Here is a 13,073-nt window from a genome sequence, read left to right as displayed (position 1 = left end):
TGTAGGAAACACAGCAGTCAATTTGCACAAAGCAAGCTCCCACAAACAGCAATGCGATAATGACCAGATAATGTTTATGTGATGTTGACTGAAGCATAAATATTGGCCAGGACATTGGGAATAACTCCCCTGCCCTTCTTCAAAAAAGTGCCATTACTCCACCTGAGGAGCAGAGGGGGGCTTGGTATAATGCCTCAGTACTGCATTGATGTTAACCTAGATTTTGTACTCAAGTCCTGGAGCAGGATTTGAACACAGAACCTTCGGACTCATAGGTCAGAGTGCTACAACTGAGCCACAGCTGACAGTGGAGCAGAGTAGGCTTTAAAAGGATGAATGGCCTCCTCCTGTTCATATGTTCATAATAATACATGCAAAACAGTCATGCAGGCCCCCACCTGCCAAGAATGAGGAATATTAATTTCAAACTGTTACTGGAATGAAGAAAGAACTGGTTAAAAAAACCCACAATGGATCCTTGACTGGGGAGACATTTTTGCATATTAACCAACAGTACTTGGAAAGGACAAAGAGGCTACTTCTTGCTCCAATTTAATGCACAATGGACTTTTGATTACCAGACTTTGAGGGTGGAGGAGCTCGCATTTCAGGTTGACTGCTGATGGCCGAATACACCAACGGATGCAATCACACCCACTAGTCACATGACTAACCTGCTGGGCAACCTGAATTATTTGAATTTGAACATGCCACAGAGTTTTGAACTGGCAGAAAGCCGTTTGCCCCGGCTCGCCCCAGCCTCTCCTGTCTTCTCTCATCTCTCTCACCAGCTTCGGAATCCACTGAAGACATATGAACCCCAAGAGAGAAAGGTCTCCTACAGTGAACAAGGTTTAAGAAGAATATTGGGCTCCAACGAAAAGCAAGATCTATCTACAAGCAAGGATGACAGTGAGCTCGAAACACTAACAAAAACCCCTCTTCAGAGATTGCCTCAAACCTCTCCACTCCATTTTTCTTCTGCTCTATTCTGTCTCTATTTGCATGTGCATATTACGTATGCATGCTAGTGTGGGGTGCAGCATGTATCTATAAGCGTTAACCAAATTAGAGTTTAAGTTTTAATAAATTTCACTTTTCTTCTTTAAACCCAAGAAAGCCTGTTTGCGCTCATTTCTTTGCCTTATACTTGGAAAGTGGTGAACAAAGATTCACCAAGGGGGAACTAAAGCACTGTTTAAAACAAAACCCTGTTACAGCAAGAACAGGTGAAGGCTGAAAGGGAACACTTAGACCTCTTTCTCACCTGGTCGTAACAACGCACACTATTTTTAATTGAAAAAAGTAATAACGTACAGTATCTCACTTAACAAGAACAGAATGATAGTCAACATTGTCAGAACCAAACTACCAAAAACTGAATCAATCTGAATCATCAAATCCTCAACATCAAACTTCTGAAATAAGGAGGAAAGTGGTATTAAAACTTTTGCTTTTTCTCCCCCTCACAAGACATGTCAGTCAAGATGAGATTCGGAAAAGCAAAGCTAAGAAAAAAGAAAGCCAAATTAATCTGTTCCAGGCAGGCTTTGGTATCATAGACTGGTAAAATGGACAGACATAACACGTGGAACTTAATGCAGAAATGATATTTTTGAAGGAAAAATTAGGGCAATTAAAGTAAATGGTACAATTTTAAAGGGGGTGCAGGAACGACCAGGAGGTGTATGCAGACAAATCTTTGACAAGAGAAGACTGATAAACATATCGGATATTTGGCTTTATAAATAGAGGCATAGAGTACAAAAGCAAGAACACTATACTAAACCTTTTTAAAAAAAACACTAATTTGGCCCCAGCTGGAATAGTGAGTTCAATTCTGGATACCATACTTTAGGAAGGATGTCAAAGGAAGGCCTTGGAGAAGGAAGATTTACTAGAATGATATCATGGATGAGTGAGACCAGCAGAGTTTAAAAGTGCAGCAGCAGCGCACCTGAGTTTTGGAAAAAAAAGCCAACAGTGAAAGCACAGGAGAGCTGCAAGGCGATTGGTTGGTGAGTCACTGCTGTTAGGGAATAGCTCTAAAGAGCTGGGTAAGTAGCTCAGGCAAGAAAAGTTTAAAATTTATTTCAAATATAGTAAGTTGTGTTTTTTTTTTAAGGGAGTTCTGTAGTAACGAGGACCAGGAAGAAGGACCCTAGAGTATATGATTGGACATCAAGATCTTCCAGAAGGTTTAATTTAATTTAAAGGGCTAAGTCCTGGCAGGAGAGCGCAAAGCCATGGTGTGCTCCATGTTGGAAGCCGGGAACATTTCCAGTGCCCGGGACCAGCACGTGAGTCAGTTAGGACTATACTTGCTGGAGTTCAGAACAGTGAGGGGGGATCTCATAGAAACCTATAAAATTCTAACAGGACTTGACAGGGTAGATGTAGGAAGGATGTTCCCGATGGTGGGGGAGTCCAGAACCAGGGGTCATAGTCTAAGGATACGGGGTAAACCTTTCAGGACTGAGATGAGGAGAAATTTCTTCACCCAGTGAGTGGTGAGCCTATGCAATTCACTACCACAGAAAGCAGTTGAGCCCAAAACATTGTATGTTTTCAAGAAGGAGTTAGATATAGCTCTTGGGTCTAAAGGGATCAAAGGGTATGGGGTGAAAGCAGGAACAGGGGGCTACTGAGTTGGATGATCAGCCATGATCATAGTGAATGGCAGAGCAGGCTCGAAGGGCCGAATGACCTACTCCTATTTTCTATGTTTCTAAGTTAACTTGAGAAAACAGCTCTAGTTGCTTCACAGGATTGACATTGAGCTAAAGATTAGGACAGGTGACCAAAAGCTTGGTTGAAGAGGTGGGTTTTAAACAACATTTTTTTTTTAAATAGGAGCGAGAGAAGGGTGATGAGGTTTAGGCAAAGAATCCCAGAGATTAGGACCTAAACTAATGAGAGTATCATGAACTCCCAAAGCTCCAGGGTTTCTACCATTGGGAGGAATCAAAAGGCCAATCAAAAGTTTTGAGTGTACAGGATCAATACATGCACTGGTTTTAACCGGTGAGCTAAACCTTCCCCACTGCAGATAATGTATTCATCTTTACTTTCACATTTCTCCACTGTAGTTTAAGTCATCCTTGCACTATGCGTCAGTCTCCCAATGCCAAGTGAGCTATTCCTTGACCTGTTGTTACTTAGCCTTTACTAGAATCAAATCAAAAATACAGATGCAGATTAGGCAGCAAAGCCTCAAAATAAACTCTTCCACTTGCTCTCATCGCCAACCCTCCCGCCCCAATCAGTAGTTTTGGCTTTCAGTATCAGCAGAGCTTCACACCAGGATAAACTTACATCAAAGAAGCCCTTTTTTGTAGAACATTTCTAGTAAGAGCACAGTCAACAAGAAAGCATTCTGGACAGAATTTTTTGAAAAGGCGATTTGCTTACAAGTATGTGATTCAATGAAATCAAGTGGAACTATTTCCACCCAGAGGGTAATGTAATGGAATAAATTAACAGAGGAGATCATTGAAAGAGTTGGCATAAAACAAGTTTGTGACACAATTTAGCTGGTGGGCGAACCCTCCCCTAATGCAGGAAGGCGTATGGTGTGTTGGCTTTCATTAACAGGGGGATTGAGTTTAAGAGCCGTGAGGTTATGCTGCAGCTCTATAAGGCCCTGGTTCGACCACACTTGGAATATTGTGTTCAGTTCTGGTCGCCTCATTATAGGAAGGATGTGGAAGCTTTAGAGAGGGTGCAGAGGAGATTTACCAGGATGCTGCCGGACTGGAGGGCATGTCTTACGAAGAAAGGTTGGGGGAGCTAGGGCTTTTCTCATTGGAGTGAAGAAGGATGAGAGGTGACTTGATAGAGGTGTACAAGATGATGAGAGGCATAGATAGAGTGGATAGTCAGAGACTTTTTCCCAGGGTGGAAAGGGCTATCATCAGGGGGCATAATTTTAAGGTGATTGGAGGAAGGTTTCGGGGGGATGTCAGAGGTAGGTTCTTTACACAGAGAGTGGTGGGTGTGTGGAATGCGCTGCCAGCGGTGGTAGTAGAAGCAGATACATTAGGGGCATTTAAGCGACTCTTGGATAGGTACATGGATGATAGTAGAATGAAAGGTAGGTAGTTAGTTTGATCTTAGAGTAGGTTAAAGGTTTGACACAACATCGTGGGCCGAAGGGCCTGTACTGTGCTGTACTGTTCTATGTTCTAACCTATTCATGTTTACATTTACATTAGCCTTGCTGGAATAGCGAACATGAGGGGAAAGAGCTGGGCTCGTTGAGCCAACTGGCCACATACAGTTTCCAACAATTTCTTACGCTCAAGCTGTTGAAAGCCATTACGTGACAGCATGACTAGACCCACAATGCTTTGGGCTCTTCGGCCTCACTGAACAAAGGCTGACCTCAGATAATGTTTATTAAACAAAACCATATGACCTAAACATTAGGATCTGTAAAATTACTTTTTTTTTGAGCAGGACAGGTTTGAAACACTGAACGTTAGAAAAAGTGGCCAGAACTCCTCTATCACAAATTACCATCTGGTAATCCACTAGCACCTTAAACTGCTACCCATATCCTAACTCACACCAAGTCATGTTCACCCAACACCCTGTGCTCGCTGACCTACGTTGGTTTCCAGTCTGGCAACACCTAGAATTTAAAATTTTCATCCTTGTTTTCAAATCTCTCCATGGCCTCGCACCCTCCCTATTTCTCTAATTTCCTCCAGCCGAACAACCTTCCATCCTGATGAAGGTCACAGAACTGAAACGTTAATTTGGCTTCTTTCTCCACAGATGCTGCCAGACCTGCTGAGTATTTCCAGCACTTTCTGTTTTTATTTCAACCTTCCAAGATACCTGCACTCCTTCAATTCTGGTCTCTTGCACATCCGATTTTCATCGCTCCACCATTAGCAGCTGTGCTTTCAGCCATCTAAGCCCTAACCTCTAGAATTCCCGCCTTAAACTTCTCTGCCTCTCTCTCCTCTAAGGCATTCCTTAAACATACCTCCTTGATCAAGCTTTTGGTCATCTGCCCTAACATCTCATGTGGCTCACTACCAAATTTTGTTTGAGAAACACTCCTGGAGTACCTTGGGATTTTTTACTACATTATATAAATAGGAGATGCTGTTGTAGCTATCCTACACAAAGTAGATTCATTGTATAATGGAGGATACCTGACAGATTGCTCCAGGTTCTGTTGAAGTCCTTCAATGTTTGTTTCTCAGCAATAGTTCGCTTTATCTCATCTAAGACAAGATTCAGTTCTTTAGAGCGTTTGAGATTTTCTTGCTCAGCTGCATGCAGTCTGTCACGTAGTGCTAGAAACTCCCGTTGATAAATGTCTACCACATCTCCTGGATAAATAAAAATACCAGAAAGGGCATACATTAGCCATCATTGATAATTAAAACATTAGTTGTACAATTTCAAACTGTCCCACTTACACCTACGAGATGAAAAGGTAGTTAGTCTGTTCTTGGTGGTGATTAGAGGAGGAATATTGGCCCAGGACACCGGGTACAATGTTTTTGCTCTTCTTCAAATAGTGACACCCACCTGAGGGGGCAGATGGAGCACTGTTTAATGTCTCATCTGAAAGATGGCAGTTCTCTCAATATTAGATTGTAAGCCTAGTTCACGTGCTCAAGCCTTGCATCAAAGCTCGAATCTCAACGTTCTGACTTTGAGGAGATACTGTTACCAGCTTTCATTTTATTCATTTACGTGATGTGGGCATCACTGGCAAGGCCAGCATTTATTGGCCATCTCTAACTACCTTTGAGAAGGTGGTGGTGAGCTACCTTCCTCAACAACTGTAGTCCTTGCAGTGAAGGTACTCCCACAGGGCCTTTCATGTAGCATTTTGATACACCTTAGTGGCCTGAGAGACCGTTTCGGAGGGCAGTCAAGAGTCAACTACATTGCTGTCGGTCTGGAGTCACATATTGGCCAAATCAGGTAATGTCAGCAAATCTCCTTCCCTAAAGGAAATCAACGAAACAGATAAATTTTTACAGCTCAGTTAGTTTCATGATCACAGTGACTGATGCTAGTATTTTGATGGCATTTTTTTCCCATTTAATTAACTGAACTTAAATTCCCCAGCTGCCATGGTGGGATTTGAACTCATGTTTCCTGGTCATTAATCCAAACCACTGGATTACGAGTCCAGTGTCATAACCACGATGCAACCATACACCTAACTGTGCCAACTCAACATCCCATTGGTACCACTTTTTTTATTCATGGGAAGTGGGCGACGCTGGCCAGGCCAACATTTATTGCCCATCCCTCATTGCCCTCGAGAAGGTGGTGGTGAGCTGCCTTCTTGAACTGCTGCAGTCCATTTGGGGTAGGTATACCCACAGTGCTGCTAGGAAGGGAGTTCCAGGATTTTGACCCAGCGACAGTGAAGGAACAGCGATATAGTTCCAAGTCAGGATGGTGAGAGACTTGGAGGGGAACTTGCAGGTGGTGGTGTTCCATTGTATTTGCTGCCCTTGTCCTTCTAGTTGGTAGAGGTCGTGGGTTTGGAAGGTGCTGTCTGAGGAGCATTGGTGCATTGCTGCAGTGCATCTTGTAGATGGTACACACTGCTGCTACTATGCGTCGGTGGTGGAGGAAGTGAATGTTTGTAGATGGGGTGCCAATCAAGTGGGCTGCTTTGTCCTGGATGGTGTCGAGCTTCTTGAGTGTTGTTGGAGCTGCAACCATCCAGGCAAGTGGACAGTATTCCATCACACTCCTGTCTTGTGCCTTGTAGATTGTGGACAGGCTTTGGGAGGTCAGGAGGCGAGTTACTCGCCTGAGGATTCCAAGCCTCTGACCTGCTCTTGTAGCCACGGTATTTATATGGCTACTCAAGTTCAGTTTCTGGTCAATGGTAGCCCCGAAGATGTTGATAGTGGGGGATTCAGCGATGGTAATGCTGTTGAATGTCAAGGGGATATGGTTAGATTCTCTCTTGTTGGAGATGGTCATTGCCTGGCACTTGTGTGGCGCGAATGTCACTTGCCACTTATCAGCCCAAGCCTGCATATTATCCAGGTCTTACTGCATTTCTACACGGACTGCTTCAGCATCTGAGGAGTCACGAATGGTGCTGAACATTGCACAATCAGCAGCGAACATCCCCACTTCTGACCTTATGATTGAAGGAAGGTCATTGATGAAGCAGCTGAAGATGGTTGGGCCAAGGACACTACCCTGAGGAGCTCCTGCAGTGCTGTCCTGGAGCTCAGATGATTGACCTCCAACTACCACAACCATCTTCCTTTGCGCTAGGTATGACTCCAGCCAGCGGAGGGTTTTCCCCGATTCCCATTGACTCCAGTTTTGCTAGGGCTCCTTGATGCCATACTCGGTCAAATGCTGCCTTAATGTCAAGGGCAGTCACTCTCACCTCACCTCTAGAGTTCAGCTCTTTTGTCCATGTTTGAACCAAGGCTGTAATGAGCTCAGGAGCCGAGTGGCCCTGGCGGAACCCAAACTGAGAAATCACTGAGCAGGTTATTGCTAAGCAAGTGCCGCTTGATGGCACTGTTGACGACACCTTCCATCACTTTACTGATGATTGAGAGTAGACTGATGGGGCGGGTTGGACTTGTCCTGCTTTTTGCGTATAGGACATACCTGGGCAATTTTCCATGTTGCCAGGTAGATGCCAGTGTTGTAGCTGTACTGGAACAGCTTGGCTAGGGGCATGGCGAGTTCTGGAGCACAGGTCTTCAGTACTATTGCCGGAATATTGTCAGGGCCCATAGCTTTTGCAGTATCCAGTGCCTTCAGTCGTTACTTGATATCACGCGGAGTGAATTGAATTGGCTGAAGTCTGGCATTTGTGATGCTGGGGACTTCAGGAGGAGGCCGAGATGGATCATCAACCCGGCACTTCTGGCTGAAGATTGTTGCAAATGCTTCAGCCCTATCTTTCACACTGATGTGCTGGGCTCCCCCCATCATTGAGGATGGGGATATTTGTGGAGCCACCTCCTCCAGTTAGTTGTTTAATTGTCCACCACCATTCACGGCTGGATGTGGCAGGACTGCAGAGCTTCGATCTGATCCGTTGGTTATGGGATCGCTTAGCTCTGTCTATCGCATGCTGCTTATGCAGTTTGGCTCGCAGATAGTTCCGTGTTGTAGCTTCACCAGGTTGACCCCTCATTTTGAGGTATGCCTGGTGCTGCTCCTGGCTTGCCCTCCTGCATTCTTCATTGAACCAGGGTTGGTCTCCTGGTTTGATGGTAATGGTAGAGTGGGGGATATGCCGGGCCATGAGGTTACAGATTGTGGTTGAGTACAATTCTTCTGCTGATGGCCCACAGTGCCTCATGGATGCCCAGTTTTACATTGCTAGATCTGTTAGAAATCTATCCCATTTAGCACAGTGATAGTGCCACACAACACGACGAACGGTATCCTCAATCTGAAGGTGGGTCCTGGTGGGTCTGACCTGCCTGTGGGACAGGACATACCCAGGGATGGTGATGGCAGTGTCTGGGACATTGTCTGTAAGGTATGATTCCGTGAGTATGACTATGTCAGGCTGTTGCTTGACTAGTCTGTAGGACAGCTCTCCCAACTTTGGCACAAGCCCCCAGATGTTAGCAAGGAGGACTTTGCAGGGTCGACAGGGCTGGGTTTGCCGTTGTCGTTTCAGGTGCCTAAATCGATGCCGGGTGGTCCGTCCGGTTTCATTCCTTTTTATTGACTTCGTAGCGGTTAGGTACAACTGAGTGGCTTATGAGGCCATTTCAGAGGGCATGTAAGATTTAACCACATTGCTGTGGGTCTGGAGTCACATGTAGGCCAGACCAGGTAAGGACAGCAGATTTCCTTCCCTAAAGGACATTAGTGAACCAGATGGGTTTTTACAACAATCGACAATGGTTTCATGGCCATCATTAGACTAGCTTTTAATTCCTGATTTATTAATTAAATTCAAATTCCACCTTCTGCTGTGGTGGGATTCAAACCTATGTCCCCAGAAAAATACCCTGGGTCTCTGGGTTACTAGTCCAGTGATAATATGACTACGCCTCCGCCTACCCCCAGTGAGAGAGAGAAGTATACATTATGCACTTAAGTCCTGGTACGGGGCTTGGCTGCAGGTAATAAAGTGGCAATATGGGTTAAAACTGTCCTTTGTCTTAATGAAAGAGGCTTCAACCTAAACAAGATTTACAAGACAAATGCCAAGTGTCAGCTTGGATTAGTTGCTGCCATTCATGCCTTGGAGTCAGCATGATATAGAATGTGAAGCACACCAACTGGCCATTCAGCCCAACTGGTCCATGCCAATCTTTATGCTGCACATGAGCTCCTCCCACCCTATCAGCATAACCTTCTATTGCTTTCTCCCTTATGTGCTTATCCAACTTCAATTTAAATATATCTATGCTATTCATCTAAAGTACTTCTTGTGGTAGCAAGTTCCACATTCTAACCATTCTCTGGGTAAAGATGTTTTTCCTGAATTCCCTATTGAACTTATTCGTCACTGTTAATATTTATGGGTGCTGTCATTCCTCAGCCAGCAACAGGCATTAGTCATTTATCTCATTGTTGGTTATAAAACCTTGCTGTGTGAAAATTATCAGAAGCATTCAACTACATTACAACAGTGAGGGCATTTCAATAAAGTGATTAATTGCCTGTAAATTGCTTTGGGACGGCACCAGGGATGTGCTAAGGTGCTATATAAAAGTAGGTTTTCTTTCCTACTCCACTAATTGAAAGGGGTCCAATGAGAAATTAATCTGAGGAAGCAATTACATTCCTGTAGCAAATAACCAGAGCTAAACCCCAATTTAAACTAATATGTGACAATAAATACTACACAGAGATACGATTCTAATCTGACTGCACCAATGTGCACCAAATTCATGCACAGGTCCTACAAACAGCAGCAAGTTGAATGACTAGTTAATTTGTTTTGGCGATATATTGTTTGTACACTGGAAGAATTCCCCTGCTTTTCTTCAAATAATGCTGTGTAATCTTCTAGACCCATCTGAACAGCAGACGAAACCATAGTTTAACGTATCATTAGAAAACCAAATATGCTGCACTTCCTCAGCACTGCACTGGGAGTGACAACCTAAATTAAGTGCTCAAGCCACTGGATTTGGTCTTGAACACACATTGTCCTGACTTAAGAGGCAAGAGCCAAGCTAACACTTACCCCAACAGTAACAACCATCAACTTCAAATGCACAGAAAAATTAATGTGCAAGTTTAATGATATTAAAATTGCAGAGAAATGCAGAACATGGTTGAACAGCTTGACCTCTGGAGCAGAGAATGCTGGAAATACTCAACAAGCAGCATCTATGCAGGAAGAGTTAACATTTTGTCATCACTCTGTTCCTCTCCCCACAGATGCTGTCTGACCTGGTGAGTATTTCCAGCATTTTCTGTTTTTATTTCACATTTCCAGCAACTGCAGTATTTTGCTTTTGACCTCAGGAGCACCATTTCAAAGAATTATTCTGTTGCAACTACACTTGGGTTGCATCTATAGACTAGTTCCACTCAGAGAAAAATACTCGTTAAAGGTCACAACAGGGGATGTAAATTTTGTATTCTATTTTGAAAAATACATTTAAAATTGTAGGTCTGCTTCTTTAAGGATTAAAGTAGCATGGGGAGATCATAGCGGTAATATCACTGAACTAGTAATCTAGAGGCCCAGGCTAATGCCCTGGGGAAACGGGTTCAGATCCCACCATGGCAGCTGGTGGAATTTAAATTCAATTAACTAATAGAAATCTGGAATTGAAAACTAGTCTCAGTTATGGTGCCATAAAACTATTGATTGTTGTAAAAACGCATCTGGTTCACTAATGTCTTTTAGGGAAGGAAATCTGCCATCCCCACCTGGTCTGGCCATACATGTGACTCCAGACCCACAGCAATGTGGTTGATCCTTAATTGCTCTCTGAAATGGCCTCGCAAGCCACTCACTTGTCAAGGGCAATTAGGGATGTGCAACAAATGCTGGCCTTGCCAGTGATGCCCACATTCCACGAAAGAATATTTTTTTAAAAAAGTTACCGTGTGGACCATTATCCTTCGATCTTTCAGAAATACAACACTTCACATACAATTCAGCACAGCACTATTCTTCAGTATAGTATATCCCTGAGAATTAGCCTCGACAGACTGAACTGAGATCCTCTTCTCTTTAAAATGATGCTTAGACTATCTATCCAATGACTGGAACTACAGCTATGCAAACTGATGCACAAGAAGGAAGATGAAAATGCCAGTTTAAGCAATATGCTAAAGTAAAGCTCTTAGAGCATATTCAAACAAGGGAAAGGTGAGAATCATCACCATCCATCAGCAGAGAGTGCTTCTTAATTAGAGGAAAAACACCTAATAACCGATGTCCAGGGGCAGCTTTGAATAAAGATGAGTTTTTGATGTAATATTCAATACTGCTTGTGCCAAAAGTGTATTTTTCATAAAATGGAAGAAACGCATTAATAAAATCAAGTATTTTGAGCTTTCATAGCTGGCCTCCCTCGACAAAACTCTGCTGCTCCTTATCCTAACTTGCACCAAGTCCTGTTCACCAATCTTTTCTATGATTTCTGACCTGGTCTGGCTTCACTTCAATTTTAAAATTTTCATTCTCGTTTTCAAATCGCTCCATGGCCTCAGCCCTTACTACCTCTAATAATCTCCTGCACACCTCCAATTCTGGCCTCCTGTGCATCCCTGAATTTCCATCGCTCCACCATTGGTGGCCATGTCTTCTGCTCTCTAGGTCCTAAGCACTGGAATTCTCTCCTAAAACTTCTGGTATTTCTAGTGCTCACATGTGTTTATATAATCACTGACTATCACGTCTTCGTTCCAATCAACAATTTGCATTTATATAGCACCTTTAATGTGGTACAGCACCTGAAGGTGCTTTACAGGAGCACCATCAAGCAAAACTTGACACCAAGGAGATATTAGTTTTGATGACCAAAATTTTGGTCAAACAGGTAGGTTTTAAGGAGAGCCTTAAAGGGAGAGAGCTGTAGAGAGGTGCAGAGGTTTAGGGAGGGATATTTCAGAACTTAGGACCTAGGCATCTGAAGCACAGTCGCCAATGGTGGAGCGATTAAAATCGAGGGCGTGCAAGATGCCAGCATTGGAGTGATTGTTGACTTGGAGCAGAAGTACTAAATCACTTCCATTAATGTTTAGAAAAGAAAGAGTAATACACTCTTTCCTCAATTGGAGGCAGTACATGGGAACACTATCACCTCCAGTTTTCCCTCCAAGTCACACATTATCCCAACTTAGAAACAGGTCACCATTCTTTCATCGTGACTGGGTCAAAATCCTGGAACTGTCTACCTAACGGTACTGTAGGAGCACCTACATCATAAGACTGCAGTAGTTCAAGAAGGCAGCTCACCACCACTTTCTTAATGGAAAACCAGGGATGGGGAATAAATACTGGCCTTGCCAACGACACTCACATCCCATGAATGAACTTTTAAAAAGTATTGGTAAGTGGTGATTGGAAAAGCTGCACTAACAGTAAAAGCAAAAGCAGTTGGGCTGCTTACTTTCCCATTGTGAATGGCAAAGTATCAAAGATATTGACCATGACCTTCAAAATGCCATCTGAAGTGATCTACCTAAATTTGTTTTCTTTGTGGTAATGGAAACCAACTCAGGTTTGTCTCCCAATGGAAGGAAAGGGTGATTAGATTATTGGGGTTTACAGAGTAAAACAAGAACAGCAGGTGTATAAACTGAGCTTGTATACCCTTGAGTTTAGAAGTTTGAAAGGTAATCGGACAGTTTTTAAAAAATGTTAAAAAGGTAGACTGAAACTATTTCCTCTGGTTAGGGACTCCAGAACACTAGGATACAATATTAAAACTGGAGCGAGGCCATTCTGGACTGAAATCAGGAAGCACTTTTTCTGCACAAAGAGTAGTGAAATCTAGAAATCTGGAGGATGTAAAAGATCCCATCGCACTAATTCAAAGAAAACAGGGGAGTTCTCTCTGGTACCCTGGGCCAACACTTAACCTTCAACCAGCATTATTAAAAATTTGATGTCTGGTCTT

At 43.4% G+C, this 13,073-nt stretch overlaps 1 protein-coding gene across 1 annotated transcript in view; it reads right to left on the bottom strand.

Annotated features, from left to right (window-relative positions):
• The window catches only part of LOC137362433 (alpha-1,3-mannosyl-glycoprotein 4-beta-N-acetylglucosaminyltransferase B-like), a 50,638-nt gene extending 38,922 nt beyond the window's left edge, over positions 1-11,716 (bottom strand). Inside the window, exons 1-4 of the mRNA XM_068026826.1 lie at positions 11,597-11,716; positions 9,950-10,006; positions 9,076-9,163; positions 5,166-5,345 (exon numbers count right to left, since the gene is read on the bottom strand). Of these exons, the coding sequence (XP_067882927.1) occupies positions 5,166-5,345; positions 9,076-9,163; positions 9,950-10,006; positions 11,597-11,716 (445 nt within the window). The remainder of the gene's footprint in view (positions 1-5,165; positions 5,346-9,075; positions 9,164-9,949; positions 10,007-11,596) is intronic.
• Between the last annotated feature and the right edge of the window lie 1,357 nt (positions 11,717-13,073).

Source organism: Heterodontus francisci, unplaced genomic scaffold (genome assembly GCF_036365525.1).
Source record: "Heterodontus francisci isolate sHetFra1 unplaced genomic scaffold, sHetFra1.hap1 HAP1_SCAFFOLD_1539, whole genome shotgun sequence".
Lineage (NCBI taxonomy): Eukaryota > Metazoa > Chordata > Chondrichthyes > Heterodontiformes > Heterodontidae > Heterodontus > Heterodontus francisci.
The sequence above is the reverse complement of the archived record's forward strand: the minus strand, read 5'-3'. Positions and strand labels throughout refer to the sequence as shown.